This window comes from Colobus angolensis, unplaced genomic scaffold (genome assembly GCF_000951035.1).
Source record: "Colobus angolensis palliatus isolate OR3802 unplaced genomic scaffold, Cang.pa_1.0 Scaffold169, whole genome shotgun sequence".
NCBI lineage: Eukaryota > Metazoa > Chordata > Mammalia > Primates > Cercopithecidae > Colobus > Colobus angolensis.
In genome coordinates, this window is record NW_012114810.1 from 923,675 (window position 1) to 943,275 (window position 19,601).

Genomic DNA, 19,601 nt, shown 5'->3' on the forward strand with positions numbered 1-19,601 from the left:
AAAAAAAAAAAAAAAAAAAAAGGTACTCAGTAAATGTTGACTGACTTGAACTGAAGAAAAAAAAATTACATCATTAGACAATTTAATGATACTTCCTGAGAGTGAGCTGCCCTTTGGGCAGATGTACATAAATAACTGCGATTATCTTCATAACCTATTTATCTAAAATCTTTCTAAATCATTGTTATGAGCTGAATTGCATCCCCTCAAGTTTCATATGTTGCAGTTATAGCCCCCAGTACCTCAGAATACATCTGTCTTTGGAGATAGAGCTTTTAAAAGAGGTGATTAAATTAAAAATGAGGGTGTTATGGTGGGCCCTAAAGCAATCTGACTGGTGTTCTTTAGAGAGGAGGAAATTTGGACACACAGAGACACCAGGAAGGCATTTGCATAGAGGACACAGCAAGAAGTCTGCAGGGCAAGGTGAGAAACCTCAGAAGAAACCAAACCCTTCAATCTTGATCTTGGACTTCTAATCCCCAGAAAATTAATTTCTGTCATTTAAGCCACCAAGTCTGTGGTATTTTCACACGGCATCTTTAGCAAACTAATACAATCCTACTCCCACAGAAAAATCTAGAAGAGGCCTGTCTATTCATTTCGTCTTAAGCTTTTTAAATTTTTCATTTATTTTTAGAGACAGGGTCTCACTATGTTGCCTAGGCTGGTTTCAAACTCCTGGGCTCAAGCAATCCTCCTGCCTCAGCCTCCCAAAGTGCTGAGATTACAGGTGTGAGCCACGATGCCCACCCTTGGTTTTAAGCTTTAAGATGCAAGAACAAATCACTATTTGACTTATTCATATTTATTTCTTTTTAGTATAATAGTCTTTCCCTCCTTCCATAAGGAAGATATGTGACATGGGTTCTAATCTATAGCTGAAGAGTGAACTGACAAGAAAAATAATGACTATTTGTACACCAGACTATTTGTACACCAGACAGAGTTTCACTCTTGTTGCCCAGGCTGTAGTGCAACAGCGTGATCTCAGCTCACTGCAAACTCTGCCTCACGGGTTCAAGCAATTCTCCTGCCTCAGCCTCCCAAGTAGCTGGGATTACAGGCATGCACCACCATGCCCAGCTAATTTTTGTATTATTAATAGAGATGGAGTTTCACCATGTTGGCCAGGCTGGTCTCGAATTCCTGACCTCAGGTGATCCGCCCGCCTCGGCCTCTCAAAGTGCTGGGATTACAGGCGTGAGTCACTGTGCTTGGCAATAATATGATAATTATAATTAAATATTATTTACTTATTCTTTAAACATATCTTCCTTTTGCCAGTTGGATTATTCAAACTTCTTACTTGGACTTGTTGCCCTTTATGACTAGAATATCTTGTTTGAAAAAGGAGTAGAGAAAAATAATGTATAGAATTTTCCTATTTCCTCCTTAATATTTGAAGCAATGGAATGGAAAATTTGAAGTAAAAATAAAACTAATAAAATAAAATCATTCAGAATTCCTCACAGCAGGATTTTCCCTTTTTCTGACGTTATTGATGCCTAGTTAATGTTTTTTATAGGATCCCAAAATCTTTTTCCAAGAGTGAGCTTTGCTGGGGTATTAAACATCTGAACAAGAAAGATATGGATAAGACTTGAAAAATAACTCATATGCCAAATATTATTGTGAAACAATAATCTTTTATCTTAATAGGAGGCATAAATTAACATCTATATGAATCTGGCCAGGTGCAGTGGCTTACGCCTGTAATCCCAGCACTTTGGGACACCAAAGCAGGTGGATCACTTAAGGTCAGGAGTTTGAGACTAACCTGGCCAACATGGTGAAACCCTGTCTCTACTAAAAATAAAAAATCAGCCAGGCGTGGTGGCGGGCACCTTACAGTCCCAGCTACTCAGGGGGCTGAGGCAGGAGAATTGCTTGAACATGGGAGGTGGAGGTTGCAGTGGGTTGAAATCCTACCACTGCACTCTAGCCTGGGCAACAGAACAAGACTCCGTCTCAATAAATAATAAAAAAAAGATAAAATCCTTGGGTACAAGGAGGTGAAACTATTTGGGTCACACTAAACAGTTAATGATCCTGAACAATTCTCTTTATTTCAGGAAGAAATATAGAGAAACATGTGAAACTTGCTTTGTAAGCATGTCTTTTTTTTTTTTTTTTTTTGAGACGGCATCTTGCTCTGTTGCCCAGGCTAGAGTGCAGTGGTGCGGCCTCGGCTCACTGCAACTTCTGCCTCCCTGGTTCAAGCAATTCTCCTGCCTCAGCCTCCCGAGTAGCTGAGATTACAGGTGTACGCCACCACGCCTGGCTAATTTTTGTATTTTTAGTAGAGATGGGGTTTCACCATATTGGCCAGGCTGGTCTTGAACTCCTGATCTTGTGATCTGCCCGCGTCGGCCTCCCAAAGTGCTAGGATATAGGTGTGAGCTACTGCACCCAGTCAGCATGTCCTTTTTAAACTGCAAAGTCAGATATTTATTTTTGTTTTGTTTTTCCTGTTTTGAGACAGGGTCTTGCTCTGTGGCCCAGGCTGAAGCACAGTGGTGTGATCATAGCTCACTGCAGCTTCGAACTCCAGGGCTTAAGTGATCCTCTTACCTATACCTCCTGAGTAGCTGGGACTATAGGTTCACGCAGGGCTAAGTTTTCATTTTTTTGTAGAGACTGGGTCTCACTTTGTTGCCCTGGCTTGTCTTGAACTCCTGGCCTCAAGTAATCCTCCCACTTTGGCCTCCCAAACCACCGGGAATACAGGCAGTGAAACACCATGCCCAGTTGCAGAGTCAGTTTGAATGTAAATTCCACAATTTATTGCTCAAATGATCATTTAACTTTGACTCCTATAAACAGAATGATATCTGCCTTGCAGGATTAAACAATGGAAAGTACAAAATGTTTTGAAAATTATACAAACATAAAATATGGAGGCAAAAGTGATGAAATGGCTGACAGCAAGTTTATAGGCACAGTGGTTACAGCTAAAATCCCAAATTCAAGTGGGCAGCTTTGTCTCAATATCAATACTAGATATTTTATATTTTGGAAGAGTACTGTGTGCATTTGGGGGTTGGGAGAATTAGGGAGAAGATCTTAATGAAATAGCTTAAGCTATGTTTTCCTACTATTAAAACAGGTCTTTGGCCTTCCAGTTTATTTCCTTTTATAACAATAGTAAATAGTTATTTGGGGTTAATATGCCTGGATATAATAAAAAACAAAAGTTTAAAAAAAATTTTTAACAGCTTATGTTTAAAGAAAAAAAACCTGACAAACAAGCCCATCTAATACAGTTGCCCTATTCACAATTGCAGTAACTAATGGGAGACTTATTGTTCATTTCGCACAATCAGGAAACTAAAAGGTAAGACCAGGTAGTAACTTAAATTAGACTTTTAATTTTTTTTTTTTTTCAAGATGGGGTCTCGCTCTGTCGCCCAGGCTGGAGTGTAGTGGCCGGATCTCAGTTCACTGCAAGCTCCGCCTCCCGGGTTTACGCCATTCTCCTGCCTCAGCCTCCCGAGTAGCTGGGACTACAGGCGCCCGCCACCTCGCCCGGCTAGTTTTTTTGTATTTTTTAGTAGAGACGGGGTTTCACTGTGTTAGCCAGGATGGTCTCGATCTCCTGACCTCGTGATCCGCCCGTCTCAGCCTCCCAAAGTGCTGGGATTATAGGCTTGAGCCACCGCGCCCGGCCTAATTTTTTTTTTTTTAAGACAAGGTCTTGCTCCTTGCTCAGCCTGCTATTAATATTTTAATTATAATAAAATGTTTTAGGATTGAATCACTTTTTAACGAGAGCAATTTTCTTCATTCATAGCCAATAATGGATAAGTTGGACACTGATTGACTGACTAATTTTAAAAACTTTTTTTGGCCGGGTGCGGTGGCTCACACCTGTAATCCCAGCACTTTGGGAGGCTGAGGCGGGTGGATCACCTGAGGTCAGGAGTTCAACACCAGCCTGGTTAACGTGGTGAAACCCCATTTCTACTAAAAATACAAAAAATTAGCCGGGCGTGGTGGTGCATGTCTGCATTCCCAGCTGCTCAGGAGGCTGATACAGGAGAATCACTTGAATGCGGGAGGTAGAAGTTGCAGTGAGCCAAGATAGTGCCACTGCACTCCAGCTTGGGCAACAAGTGCGAAACTCTGTCTCAAAAAAAAAAACCAAAAAAACTTTTTCATTAGTGTAGTGAATTTTTTTTACCAGCTTAAAAAAAGTTTTACTTCTAATCTCCTATTGCTAATAAAGATGAACTATACCTGATGGAGGATCATCAGCAGCTTGAAAAAGCATAGCATTAACATACTTTATAATTAAAAATACACATGAATTTCATACGTATAATTCCCATACGTATAGTGGATAATAGTGGATTGTTTGAAAAAAGATAACTGACAAGTACCAGGAGAATCTTAGCAGCACTGTTCATAATGAACTCTTGAATGTGCACTAACCCATAGAATGAATAGTAGTATATTCACATAATGAAATATTAATCACAATGAACTGTATTAAATTAAATTATATGCAACAACATGGATAAATCTCACAAACATTATACTGATAAAAGAATACACTAAAATATTAACCCAATAAAACAGAGTTTAAAAACAGGTAAAACTAAAATATACTGTTTAGGGATATACATACATGTCAAAACTACAGGGAGGTGGGCAGCATGTGATTAGGGCAGGCATAAGAGAAGCCTTCCAGGTTGCTGATATTGTTCTATTGGTGATTACATGACTGTTGGCTTTCAAACTACTTGTTAAACTTTACATTGTGCTTTATACAATTTTCTGGATACACTGTATTTCACAATTTTAGAAAAGTTAAACAATAAAGCATGTAACTGGATGTTCAGCTCTGATAATTAAGTTTTAAAAACTGGAATTCATTAAAAGGAGATGGGATGCTTTCAAATATCTACGGTTATTCCAGTTGCAAATCACCGAAATTATTACAAACATCCAGTTGATGTTCTTTTTTCCTAGAACCTGTCTCTTTACAGACTGCTCACTCTTATTCCAGTTAAGAGTTATTACCTCCCGGCCGGGTGTGCTGGCTCACACCTGTAATCCCAGCACTTTGGGAGTCCGAGGTGGTTGTATCACCTGAGGTCAGGAATTTGAGACCAGCCTGGCCAACCTGGTGAAACCCTGTCTCTACAAAAATACAAAAATGAGCCTGGGGTGGTGGCAGGTGCATATAATACCAGCTACTTGGGAGGCTGGGGAAGCAGAATCACTTGAACCAGGGAGGTGGCGGTTGCAGTGAGCCGAGATCACACCACTGCATTGAGACTCCGTCTCAAACAAACAAACAAACAAAAAAGAGTTATCACCTCCTGTAAGTCTTTCCCAACATCTCTTCTCCTTCCTTCTCCTTCCCTCTTCTCCCCTCTTCTCCTTCCTTCTCCTTCCCTCTCCTACTGCTCCTTCCCAGCATCCATCTGATTTATATGCTTTTCCTCTGTGTTTCCTTCCTACTGAGAACACAGTTACACACATATCACCTTGTTCTGAAATGGTCTGCTGACTTTCTGGCTTCTACTCCCAATATCTCCAACCATCCCTATGCCACTAAATCATAAATTGACCTCAAAAGCAGGGACAATTGTTTTTGTTCTCTCTTTCTATGACACATGAAGCATTCAATAAAATTTTTGGTGATTAAACAAATAAGTGAAAATGTATTTCCATATTTCCAAAGGATAATACTTTTGCCAGTTTTTACTACAGTGACATGAGAAATATGATGAAAAGCTTTTCTTTCACAGTAAGTAGTAAGTATTCAATAAATGGCATTACTAGGAGAAAGTTTTCCAAGAAAGAGAGGACAGTTGGAAAACATTACCCACAAATTGAATAGATGAGAAATGAAAAGATCACTAGGAGTCAAAAGCATTAATAGGCTCACTCCCCTTATAGGTAACTTAATAAAAGATTCTAATAAATGAAAAATTTTACACATTAGCAAGTCAATTAAAACACTGTTCATGAGTTAATAATTTATATCAAAACTCTTACAAAAGGCAATAATAACAAATAAGCAGATTCCTGATTTCAACAGGAGATAAACCTATTTTATTTTGGTCAGGCTCGTGCTCAGTGTTTACTTTCTCAGTTGAGGTCAGTGTTATTGAACTGAGATAGTATCTAATTTTAACTGTGCTTGAAAGGTTACACTCTTCAAATTATATTTAAATTTCTTGATTGTTTTTCATAAGACAATGATGCTTAATATTTAATTTAATTAATATTTTTTGAGGCTGTCTTACTCTGTCGCCCAGGCTAGAGTACAGTAGTGTGATCTTGGCTTATTGCAGCCTCCACCTCTTAGGTTCAAGAGATTCTCCCATCAGCACAGCTGGGATTACAGGTACATGCCACCATGCCCGGCTAATGCTTTTTTTTTAAATTTGGTAGAGATGGGGTTTTGCCATGTTGGCCAGGCTGGTCTCAAACTCCTGGCCTCAAGTGATCTGCTCACCTCAAACCTCCCAAAGTGCTGGGATTATAGATGTGTGCCACTGCATCCGGCCAGATGCTTAATATTTTAAAACCGGTCTGTGGTAGCTATCCCTCAGAATAATTTTATTTTTTTCTTTTAAGACAGGGTCTCACTCTGTCATCCAGGTAGGAGTACAGTGGCACAATCATAGGCTCACTCCAGCCTTTAACTCCTGGGCTCAAGCAATCCTCTCGCCTCAGCCTCCCAAGTAGCTGAAACTACAGGTGTGTGACACCATGCCAGGCTAATTTTTATATTTTTTGTAGAGATGAGGTCTCACTATGTTGCTCAGGTTGGTCTGGAATTCCTGGCCTCAGGCAATCCTTCTGTCTCTCAAAGTGCTGGGATTACAGACAGAAGCCACTGTGCCTGCTTGAAAGAGACATAGTTTCTAAAAAAGAAAATGATAATATTGGATTCTAAACAGAGGATCTTAGGGAACTCTCCAGTAGAAGTTTGGGAGTTTGGGACACAAAATTTAACATTTAGGATTTTTTCTTTTTTTTGACTTGTCATAAACCTCACATAAAATAAGCAATTATATACACATTAAAACATATACTCACAAAGAACATAAAAATGTCATTAAGTCCTAATTTGGACACAAAAATTAAATGGGCTTTGCTGTTTTCATTAGGCTGATTCTCTTTTCCCTAAAGGAAAGAGTCTAAAAGTCTCCACCTGGTAACAAAATCTATAATCTGGTCCAAATCAAATTTACTGATTTTGAATCCCGTTGTTCTCCACCTACTTCAGTCACACTGGCCTACTCAGTTATCTCCCAAACTCATCAAGCTCATGATACCTTTGCTCACTCAGGTTCCCTCATCCAGAACGTGTTTCCTTTTCTCCATTCATGTTAATCCTCCCATTTTTAAAGGCGGGGCTTGTTTTACTGCCTTTTTCTATTCTTCCCCGGAAGACTCTGTCCCATGATGGTTTCTCCTCTCTCTAACTCCCCTGGCTCATTCTAACATGCAAAAAACTTGCTTTTCATTGTTGTTTACTTAAAAAAAAAAATCTTTTGCATTGTGAAATATAATGCACACACAGAAGAATAAACAAAAGTAAAAAGCTTAATTATTCCAAAGTGAATATCTATGGCCCAGGTGTAGTGGCTCATGCTTATAATCCTAGCACTTTGGGAGGCCAAGGCGGGTGGATCACTTGGGATCAGGAGTTCGAGACTAGCCTGGCTAACATGGTGAAAACCTGTCCCTACTAAGAATACAAAAATTAGCCAGGAGGGACAGAGCAAGACTCCGTATCAAAAACAAACAAACAAATAAATAAATAAAAAAGGCTGGGAACAGTGGCTTATGCCTGTAAACCCAGCACTTTGGGAGGCCACACCTATAATTCCAGCCCTTTGGGAGGCCAAGGTGGACGGGTCACCTGAGAGGTCAGGAGTTCAAGACAGTCTGACCAATGTGGTGAAACCCCATCTCTACTAAAAATACAAAAACAAGCAAGGCATGTTGGCGGGCGCCTGTAATCCCAGCTACTCAGGAAATTGAGACAGGAGAATTGCTTGAACCCGGAAGGCAGAGGTTGCAGTGAGCTGAGATTGTGCCACTGCACTCCGACCTGGGCAGCAGAGCGAGACTCTGTCTCAAAAACAAAAACAAAAACAAAACTAATAAACTTCCTCTAGGTCCAGAAACAGAAAATTGTTACTATCTAGAAATCCTCTTCATTTTCCTTCCTAATTACTAACACCCTTTTCCTTCCCCTATCCCTTATAAAAAGATAACCACTATTCTAAAAACTATAGTAATTCCTGGCTTGATTTTTTAAATAATTTTACCACCTAAATATGCAACCTCAAATACAATAGTTTTTTGAATGTCATATAAATGGAATCATACAGTATGTATATTTTTGTGTTTGGTTTTCTTTATTGAACACGCGAAATACACATGTTGTATAACAATGTTCATTTTCACTCTGTATAGAAAACATATTTATACTCAACAAATGGATGATTCTTTTTTTTTTGATGATTCATTTTTACCCATTCTGCTGTTGATGGACCTTCGGGTTACTTAACTTTTAAAAAGTATGTATCTTTTTGTCTCTTCAGCTAGAATGCAAGTTTCTTGAAGGCAGGCACCATATACTACACTATTTTATATTTACCTTAGTATTAATATTTAGCATAATGTTAAGCACATAATGGGTGTCCTCAATCACATTAAATATTGATTAATCTATTGATAGTTTGCGAGATAAGAAAAAAATAAGTACAGTTGGAGATCAATTTAATATTTTTAGAGATAGTTATGTAACTGGCCTTTTGTAACTACTATTACTTAGATAAAAGGTTTGACCTATTCATTCACACCTAAGGATTTATTGTCTTTTATTCTTCCTGAGCCAAATGAAAGCTAAATATTTGTTAACTATCCTCAAAAATAAAATTAGAGCAATTCAAAAGGTGGTTAATATTTATTTATTTATTTTTTGAGGCCTCGCTCTGTTGTTCAGGCTGGAGTGCAGTGGCATAATCTCGATTTACTGAAGCCTCGACCTCCCAGGCTCAAGCAATCCTCTTGACTCAGCCTCCTGGGTAGCTAGGACTTCAGGCATGTGCCACCATGCCCAGCTAATTTTTTTGTTTTAAATTTCTTGTAGTGATGGGTTCTCACCATGTTGCCCAGGCTGGTCTTGAACTCCTGCGCCCAAGCAATCCTCTCACCTTGGCCTCCCCAGTGTTGGGATTACAGGCATTAGCCACTGCATCCAGCCATCTGCTCATTTTGTACAGTATCTCACCAATATATCAAGTACGGTCCATGGCCATAGCTCTCAATGAGCTGCTTTATTTTTTATTCTATTTCCTAAAATTTATATTAACCATTATAAACACATGAAGACAAGCTCAAAAGCAAAAATTCCAGTGCATAAGGTCAGCAGGAAATTAATCATTCCTATTCAAAGATAAAACAAACAAAATAGCTTTTAGTTCTATATCCTCTTTTTATACAGTCAGTGACTGTTTCCTAGGTAATGTGTAAACGTCTCAAAAGAGTATTTATACCACCTAATCTTCAGTCCTATTCTGACATTCTCTTGGAGAGCTAGTTTTGCCTTTTCGCTTATTTGCCTTTTATAAAACTGAAGCCTCATCAACTTCTCAGCAAACAGGAAAACATATTTCTGGGCAAGAATTTCTGATATACATACATCTTGGCCACGTACACAATAAGCATGTCTCTAATATTAGTTTTAACAATACAGAGACTATAACTGGTCTTGTAAATTTTGTTCAAGTTGTTAATTTAACAAGAAAAAAGTAAAAAGGAAAATAGTAAATAAATGAAAGGCAAAATCTAAACAACAATGGTATTCCCAAGTCGAAAAATTGATGTAGAAAAGAGCTGTTACTACTTGTATGCAGCCAATTTACTTCTAGCTAAGGATAATTATCAAAGCCAAATTTAGTATTTTTAAAATCTAAAATAACATTCTAATTTTATATGTTTTCAAAACTGAGGCCAGTAATAAATACACCTCTTTGTGTGTGTGTGTGTGTAGGGGGATTATTTACTAAGGCTTTCCGGAAAGAAAGCAGATTGTTTAAAATGTTACCTTCGTAACTTCTTCATGAGGGAATAGTGTGATGAGAAAACACAGTAAAAAGTTACAAATGAAGGATGATGATGTATACTAGTAGTAGACAAGCCAGGAAAACTATTGGTTATATCACAAGACTCAGGATCTCAAGACTAACTGTACTAGAAAATAAATGTTCCATTAAATAAGGAGACATTTAGGGAAAAAAGGCAAAAGCTAAAATTATTTTTAAAAATTTTTAAAAATTAAAATAATCGTCTATTGTTTATGTGTATGTGTGTGTGTAGTTATATATAATATATATATATATATATATTTTTTTTTTTTGGGGACAGGGTCATTCTGTTGTCCAGGCTGGAATGCAGTAGTGCAATCTTGGTTCATTGCAACCTCCGCCTTCCAGGTTCAAGCGATTCTCCTGCCTCAGCCTCCCGAGTAGCTGGGATTATAGGCACAAGCCGCCACACATGGCTAATTTTTATATTTTTGAGTAGAGATGGGGTTTCACCATGTTGGCCAGGCTAGTCTTGAACTCCTGGCCCCAAGTGATTCACTCACCTTGGCTCCCCAAAGTGCTGGGATTATAGGCGTGAGCCACCGTGCCCGATCCAATTGTTGATATTTGACTTATAAAGATGCACGAGGAAAAAAAAAAATATTTCTGCTATAAGAAACCTACCAATTGTTTATTTCTGTAAGGCAGCTAATCACACATGTTCCTTGTCTTTTCATTTAAAAGACTATTTCTCCTCAAAGCTGAAGAAGACTTCGATGTGTGGGCCCTCTTTCTTACTTTAATAAGGGGTTATTATTTTGCCTTTAATCTGACTTGGGAAACTACAAATACAAAACTTTACACTATATCCTCCTCTCCTATATCTTCTAAAATTTTGGAGTAATTTTGAATTAAATACACTTCATGTAATTATAATTCTGGATTTTTACCCTCCAAGTAACAGTCACTGTCCCAACTCCTCCATCTTTCAGATGGTTGGAGCACAATTCTAAGACCAATTTAGTATTAAATATATTCCATTAGATTACTTCCTAAAACATTCCAGTATTTAATAGTCTTTGAGATAGCCTAGCAAACCTAATTGCATTACCTCTTTATCTTTTAGTCCTAGAAGCAATACTTCTTCCATAAGAGTAAGGCGGATATCCTTAGAGTCTCCAGAATCTTCATTGTCTGGACTTTTCTCCCAATTACTGTCTTCCTCACTTTCCATCTTCTTTTCAGAGTTCTTGCTTACTTCAGTGCGACGGGCCCGGTGAGTTAAAGTGGTCATTCTCACCTGTTTCTGGAGGGAGTGGTGAAAAAAAATACATATGTATGCTTATGTAAATAAATCACATATTCATACATGCATATTAAACATGTGTACAAATAGGAAATATTTACAGATTTAAATATAGAAAGAAAGGAAGGAGTAATGACCAGAAAAAATGGGTGGGTAATACAGTATCTTTTCCAAAGTACAATAGCTTGGACTTCACAGATGGCACTGACAAAAGATCAAATGAGTAATTCTAAAGTCCAGTATAAATGATCATCTTTCAAGCCTGGTGACTTCTTCTTTTCTTTTTCTTCTTCTTATTTTTTCTCAAGAGGGAGTCTCACTCTGTTGCCCAGGTTCGAGTGCAGTGGTGCGATGTTGGCTCACTGCAACCTCTGCCTCCCAGGTTCAAGGGATTCTTGTGCCTCAGCCTCCTGAGTAGTGGGATTACAGGTGTGTGCCACCACACTTGTCTAATTTTTGTATTTTTAGTAGAGACAGGGTTTCACCATGTTGGCCAGGCTGTTCTCAAACTCCTGACCTCAAGTGATCCGCCTGCCTGGGCCTCCCAAAGTGCTAGGATTACAGGCATGAGCCACCGGGCCCGGCCAAGCCTGCTGATTTTTTCTGCATAATCTATAAAGAAGGAGTGAATGTCCACCATTGTCAGTCCTCTTTCACAAAATGGATCCCAAGTTAAGTAAGATGGAACAACAAAAAATTGTGAGCATCCAGCCCCAAAATGCATATAATAATTTGTATCTAATTTGTATAAACATTCAATGGTACTACATCATAGAACATACACACAAAAAAAGAAAGTAAAAAAGAATATGAAAAACTAAATAGAAATACATGTTCTAGATTTCCTTCCCATACCTTAATAACTCATTTCATGTACTCACTTTGGAGATCACAAGTCTAGACAATAACATTCAGAAAATCATGTGTAGTAATTCCACAGTCAGTAAACTTAGCAGCTCTAGTCCTGGCTAGCCATATCTTGCAAATACACAAGGAGCTGCAAACAAAAATTACTGGCAAGAGAGTGTCGAAAGATTAACAAATTCGTTCTCATTTTTTTTTAAAAAAAAATCAAATAACATGTCTTTTATTCTATGTTTACAGTCAAAAGAAACTGCACTAAATCATTTGTGATAAAGTTTATAGTTAGCATACTTTATTTTATATAAACCTAGACAAATCAGTTTTTAAGATAATATACAACAAGTATTTAAAATCAACAATTATATAAAGGAGTATCTTTTTCAAGATCAAAATAATGGTATTTAATAGCTGCTATGACTGGACTCGTTTCTACTCCTCTAGCACTATTTCCCATCACTCCCCATAAGTACTGCTGCCAAACTTTTTCTCAAAAACGTCTCATGCTTTCTTTCTGCTTCTGCTCCTCTGTACTTGCTGGGGTCCTAACTCTTTTCTCTTCCTCTCTACCTTCTACCCATTCTTTAAAGGCCTTGTGAAGGCCTTTAAGTGACTTCCTCTTTTCTATTACCTACATGTCTCATGGCCACTCCTTCAGCTGTACTTTCACAGAGCTTTATTTATACTCACTTCCTTTAAAGTATTTATTGTAGTCTTTCTCTTGGTATAGCTGTTTCTCAACTGTAAACTTCTTGAGAACAGGGATATTGTCTTCTTGGGTTTTTATACTCTCCATAGCAACTAGCAGTGTCTTTAACGTTGTAATTGCTCGATAAACGTATATTGATTAAAATGAATACTCAGAAGTGCATGTGAATATTTAAAATAGAAATACAAATGAAGTGAGCTACAAAAGGTTTTTTGTACAAGGGTATAATTCAAATATTATTTGTTATGGGAGGTGGGAAGAAGAGCGAAGGAGGAAGAGAACCATGAAATAAATGCTTAAGGGCACTAAGCCTATCTGGCACTGTGAATAGGGACTATTTCCTAAACCAATTCAAGAAACTTTAAACCTTCGCGGGGCGGGGGTGGGGGTGAGGGGGTGGGGCGGGTTATTTGAGAAATTAGTTCACCTGGACATTTACTAGTTAAAATTCCTACTTGAAAGAAAACAAATGGCCCAAATGAATAAAAACCTTTCCCTCCCCATAAAATAATAATTTTAAAAATTAGAGGTTTTTTTGGGGGGGTGGGGAAGGGACGTTAGGAAATGTAATTTTCTCGTTGCTTACCTGATGTTACTCCTGGGTTATGGCTGGACGCAGGCCGTAGCTTGTGCTGTATTTTAGGGGGCCACCTGTTCCTCCCACCCCACCCCCGTCCTAGTAGGTGAAAAACTTCCACGCAGAGAGCACAAACTTCCTGATCCTTCGATGCAGAAAAGGAATAACACATCAGCTTCCTCAGGATCACTAGGCAACCTACCTTGGTGTTTCTTCATTGGGCCAATCAGAAATCACCAAGGTTGAGTCCCGCCAATCGGAGCTCATGGTGGGAGGCTCTCCCCCAGCTATTCTGTTGCGATCCAGACAAACACCACCAAAAGGAGGCAGGTTTGCGTTCAACCTGACAGCTGGTCAATCCAATGAAGGAACCTTGGTGGAAGAGAGGAAAGAGGGCTGCGCTCCCCACCCATTAAACCAGCCAATCCAGGCGCTGAGTGAGCTAACATAGGCTGCCAATCTCGAAAGGTTTCTGTTGGTCAATTTCAGTGTAGCAGGTGTGTTGCTGTAGTAGCATATACTGGGACAATTAAGTGAGATGTGTTGGGATCCAAGCAATACAGCTAAGAATAAATAAATATTTTTACACTGGTTGTTTCTGGCAGTCAGTTTATCCTTGACTTGACTGTTCCAGAAAAACATGATCTGGGTCAGTTTGTGTACGTTTATATGGTTAACCTTAAACAGGATGAATACATTTCTACCATCGCATACCTACCAGCATTCCCTATAGCGTTTATTACTGGCAAACTCATGGATAGTGTATGTTTTTGGAATATGGCTGCTGAAACTACAAGAAGCAAACAGACCAAGTTTTAAGTCTTCCTTTTTCTAAAGCAAAGAAAGCAGGCAAGGCTGGAACTAGCTCCCAGGTTTCTCATTAAAAGCATAGCATTTTTCATACTACCACTCAAAAATTCTAGAAAGTGTGCTCAACTCTTCTTGCAAAAGTAATAGCTACCAAAATCATCTAAAAATTAGTATTCCCTATCCCCCCATCCTTCTACCAGCCTTTCAAATGAATGGAGCCATATTTCCTGCTACTTAAATAAAAATTAGAAGCGATGAAACGGCCTACGTACTGAACAATATTTTATTTATGCTGCAAAAAATGCCATACTTTAAAAATCAGTCTTTCGGTCCTGTAAAAAAAAGTATAGTAAAGGTAAAGCACCAATTTTTAAATTGTACATTGCATATTAAAATATTAATACATTATATCAAAATATTGAAGAACATTGTTTTAATAGCACAATGACAAAAGAGCCAGTTAAATGGTATAATTTTAACGTAAGTAAAAAGTGAATCCATACCAAATTTTAATACCAAAGTAAACATTACTGTTTAGAAAAATGACCTTAGAGGGCCTTAACAGTATATATTTAATGGAAATATTAAGTAGATAATGAACAAAATCAATTTTCAAATTTTACTTATTACAGAATCAATTATGACATTTGTACTTTTGCTTTTATTCGAAAGTTCTATTGGATTTATCTCAAGATTAAGGACCACAATATGACGGCCAGCCAAGAACTTAATTTTAGTGTACAAACTGCTTTAAACTACATATACATCTTCAGAGTTAGGGAAATATAATATAGGGTCCTTCAGTTTAAATGTTGAGAAGAACTCCACAAACCTGCAGAAGAAAAATAATTTTTATATATGTTCCTTTGGTTCACTAAACTTTCTCCTTTTTGGCACTGACTCTTGACTAGAAAAATCAAAGTGATGGAGGACCTGTCAAAAGAAAACAACTACTAAGAATAGATACTTTCCTGTTTAAATGTCTTTAATTGTAGATTTTTTCATGTATCTGAGATTTCTCTCCTTTTTTAAAAAAATTATGCCTAGCATACCTAGCATAACTATATCTGGGTTTCTTAAAAGTAGAGTAAAATTTATTATTAACATCTTCCAATGGCTGCTGAAAGTATGTACTTGCAAAATGTATAATCTTCAGTAGGGTTGCTGTAGTAGTGAGAAGATAGATTTAACATTGTGTCCTCAAAATAGCCAAATATTTCAGAGGAATAAGAAGGGAAAAAGATTTAAAAATGAACTACAGATAGAAAAACATTCTACCTTGGAATCATGTAAGATTTAAATCATGTCTTGCTTTTGTACTCTTGGGATGTTAACACTTGAGTTTTAACAGTAGTCTTAAGTTTTCAGTTGTCTAATTCTAACCTACTAATAATACTAAAATATCTGGTTGGAAAAATATGCATAATTATCTCAGAAATGGCAAATACATTATCTGATTTTGTAAAATAAGGTTCTAAATATGAAACAACTATAGGGTTTAAGTCAGGAAAAGATTTTTTTCTCCAGAGGTACTAGGAGGAGACCCTATATTTTTAGGGAACACATGTATTTAGTAACTTATCCTCCTTCTACTTTAGTTTTAGTCTCTAGAAAGCTCAGATCAAATTTGTGGCCCAATTTCAGTTCTATGTAAACAAAATTGCCTTAATATTCTTGTATTGTCACTTTCTCATTCTACTTATATATTTCCTGGCACTGATTTTTTTTTTTTTTTTTTAAGACGGAGTCTTGGTCTGTCACCAGGCTGGAGTGCAGTGGTGCGATCTTGGCTCACTGCAACCTCCGCCTCCCAGGTTCAAGCGATTCTCCTGCCTCAACCTCCCGAGTAGCTGGGACTACAGGGGTGGCCACCACGCCCCGCTAATTTTTTTTTGTATTTTTAGTAGAGATGGGATTTCACCATGTTGGCCGGGATGGTCTTGATCTCTTGACCTCGTGATCCACCTACCTCAGCCTCCCAAAGTGCTGGGATTACAGGCGTGAGCCACTGCGCCCAGCGATTTTTATTTTATATTATAAATGCCTCCGATTACTTTAAATTATTCATGGAATGAGACAGGAGATGTTTACATGGAAAAAACTAATAAACCAACATAGGGCATCTTATTTCAAAATCACCTCGATTTTTACAACAAAATATATTTAAACAAAATTTGAATATCAGAGCTCTCAGGCACATTGAGAGAGATCAAATTCATCATTTTAAATTTAATCTGTAGTAATGATATTCTGATACTTGCCATTGTATTCAAACTATACATTATCATAAGACTTACTGTTCTCCCAGATTCATGTTGACTTCTCTTCCGATTTTCTTTGGAAGATTTCACTGGTTGATTTCCATTTGCCTCCACAAAGATAGAATAATTTCTAATTGGTTATTTCTCAAAGAACAGCCAACACTTGATTTTCCAATTTTATGCAACAATATGCGATATTTATGTATTTATTTATTTAGTTTTTAGGGACAGGGTATCCCTCTGTCACCCAGGCTGGAATGCAGTGGCACCATCATGGCTCACTGCAGCCTGAAACTTCTGGCCTCCAGCGATCCTCCTGCCTCAGCCTGCCAAAGTGCTGGGATTACAGGAATGAGCCACAGTGCCCAACTGGATATATAATTTTTTTTAAAAAAACAGCTTTATTGAGATATAATTTAGATACTATATGATTCACCCATTTATAAGTGTACAATTCAATGATTTTCAGTACATTCAGAGTTGTACAACCATCACCACAATCAATTTTAGATCACTTTCATCACCCTAAAGACAAACTCCATATCCCTTAGCTATCACTCTCTTATTCTGCCATCCTCCCACCAGCCTTAAGACTGTCTCTGGCCGGGCGCGGTGGCTCAAGCCTGTAATCCCAGCACTTTGGGAGGCCGAGACGGGCGGATCACGAGGTCAGGAGATCGAGACCATCCTGGCTAACATGGCGAAACCCCGTCTCTACTAAAAATACAAAAAACTAGCCGGGCGAGATGGCGCCTGTAGTCCCAGCTAGGCGGGAGGCTGAGGCAGGAGAATGGCATGAACCCGGGAGTCGGAGCTTGCAGTGAGCTGAGATCCGGCCACTGCACTCCAGCCTGGGCGGCAGAGCGAGACTCCGTCTCAAAAAAAAAAAAAAAAGACTGTCTCAATAGCTTTCTCTGTTCTGACTTTCAAATGAATGGAATAATATGTGGACTTTTGTGAGTAACTTCCTTTAATTAGCATGTTTTCAAGGTTCATCTAAGTTGTAGCATGTATTGGCACTTCATTTTTTTTTATGGCTGATATTCAATTGTATGAATATACCACATTTTTTTATCCATTCATCTGTTGATGTATATTTAGGTTTTTCCCATCTTTTGGCTATTGTGAATAATGCTGTATATATAGTTATTAAAATGAATATTAGAAAATGACTAATGATTAGGTGTCATATAACTATTCTCTAAAAGGACAGACTTCTTTTCTGATGCTTGAAATGACCTTTCTCATGATAATTCCTTAGTATATATAATAATGAATATTTTCATTTCTTGTCCTTTTCTAACCACAATTCAGTAATAATTCTCAAAATCAGGAGTACACTGGCTCAGAGTTCATATCCCAAAACATGTGCAATTTCAGAAATAAATTTATGTCCCCAAAGCATCTTAATGTTACATTACAAGGAGATCTTGCTTAATAATTTTTAAGACGCTGGTCTCTATCCCTATATCCTAGTAAAGGTTATTCATCCCACATATAAACTGGATAGGATGAACGTTTTGCTTCTGGAAGTAGTAAATCTTGACATTCCTTTATCTCTTGCTTTCATGAGCATACTCATTTGAATGCTGCCTTCTGCCAGTTCTAACTTCCCATTGAGAATAGGGGTGGAGGAAGACACTTAAAAATGGCACTATAATGAGTAGTGTTCTGATAAATGTTTCATAACCAGCTCTAGGAGAGAAACAAACCCTGAGGCATTTGCTGATTTCTGTGCTGTGAATGCTACCAACATGTCCAATTTAAGCTACCAACATGATATCTCTGAGTGAGGAGTTGGGAAGAAATGTTCTAGCACACCACTAACACAGTGAGCTATTTATTTCCTAAACTTTGGATATTTTATGTGTTTTACAGAATGCTTTTTCTTCACCCCAATGAACCTTTGAGAGTAATTTAAAGGTCTAAAATCAAATATGAATTTTGATTTAGTATAATTCATACCAAAAGCTAAAATAAAGCAGTAATTTTTTTCCCTTAAGAATATGAGATTCATTTTATGCAAGGTATATACAAAATATTGTTTTGCAATGTCTTATTAACAAGAAAATCAATTTATAAGATTAAGCATGGTGCTCACTTCAGCAACACATATACTAAAATTAGAACGATATAGAGAAGATTAGCCTGTCCCTTGCACAAGGATGACATGCAAATTCATGAAGCATTCCATATTTTTCAGAGTGAACAGAGAACCTACAGAATGGAAGAAAATTTCCACAATCTATCCATCTGACAAACGCCTAATATCCAGAATCTACAAGGAACTTAAACAAATTTACAGGAAAAAAACAAACAGCCCCATTAAAAAGTGGGTAAAGGGCATGAACAGACGCTTCTCAAAAGAAGACATTTATGTGGCCAACAAACATGAAAAACACTCAACATCACTGATCATTAGAGAAATACAAATCAAAACCATAATGAGATACCATCTTATGCCAGTCAGAATGGTGATTATTAAAAAGTTAAGAAACAACAGATGCTGGCAAGGCTACAGAGAAATAGGAACACTTTTATGCTGTTGGTTGGAATGTAAATTAGTTCAACCATTGTGGAAGACAGTGTGGTGATGCTTCAAAGACCTGGAACCAGAAACACCATTTGACCCAGTAATCCCTTTACTAGGTATATACCCAGAGGAATATAAGTCATTCTATTACAAAGACACATGCACCTGTATGTTCATTGCACCACTATTCACAATAGCAAAAACAGACTCAACCCACATGCCCATCAGTGACAGACTGGATAAAGAAAATACGCAGCCATAACAAGAAATGAAATCATGTCCTTTGCAGGGAGACGGATGGAGCTGGAAGTCATTATCCTCAGCAAACTAACACAAGAACAGAAAACCAAACACCACATGTTCTCGCTTATAAATGGTAGCTAACGCCGGGTGCGGTGGCTCAAGCCTGTAATCCCAGCACTTTGGGAGGCCGAGACAGGCGGATCTCGAGGTCAGGAGATCAAGACCATCCTGGCTAAC

The 19,601-nt window shown here is 37.9% G+C and overlaps 2 protein-coding genes across 7 annotated transcripts in view; both read right to left on the reverse strand.

The window, feature by feature from the left end:
* The window catches only part of GOLPH3L (golgi phosphoprotein 3-like), a 50,174-nt gene extending 36,445 nt beyond the window's left edge, over positions 1-13,729 (reverse strand). Inside the window, exons 1-3 of one of the 4 annotated variants that reach the window (XM_011937812.1) lie at positions 13,527-13,696; positions 12,252-12,383; positions 11,176-11,370 (exon numbers count right to left, since the gene is read on the reverse strand). In XM_011937812.1, coding sequence (XP_011793202.1) covers positions 11,176-11,370; positions 12,252-12,281 — 225 coding nt within the window. In that variant the 5' untranslated portion in view covers positions 12,282-12,383; positions 13,527-13,696. Of the gene's footprint in view, positions 1-11,175; positions 11,371-12,251; positions 12,384-13,526 lie in introns of all 4 variants that reach the window. The other 3 variants (XM_011937813.1, XM_011937815.1, XM_011937814.1) reach the window with 3 other exon arrangements.
* An 868-nt stretch (positions 13,730-14,597) lies between these two features.
* Positions 14,598-19,601, reverse strand: part of HORMAD1 (HORMA domain containing 1) — a 23,019-nt gene continuing 18,015 nt past the window's right edge. The window contains exons 14-15 of one of the 3 annotated variants that reach the window (XM_011937810.1): positions 16,625-16,696; positions 14,598-15,260 (exon numbers count right to left, since the gene is read on the reverse strand). In XM_011937810.1, coding sequence (XP_011793200.1) covers positions 15,180-15,260; positions 16,625-16,696 — 153 coding nt within the window. In that variant the 3' untranslated portion in view covers positions 14,598-15,179. The remainder of the gene's footprint in view (positions 15,261-16,624; positions 16,697-19,601) is intronic. The other 2 variants (XM_011937809.1, XM_011937811.1) reach the window with 2 other exon arrangements.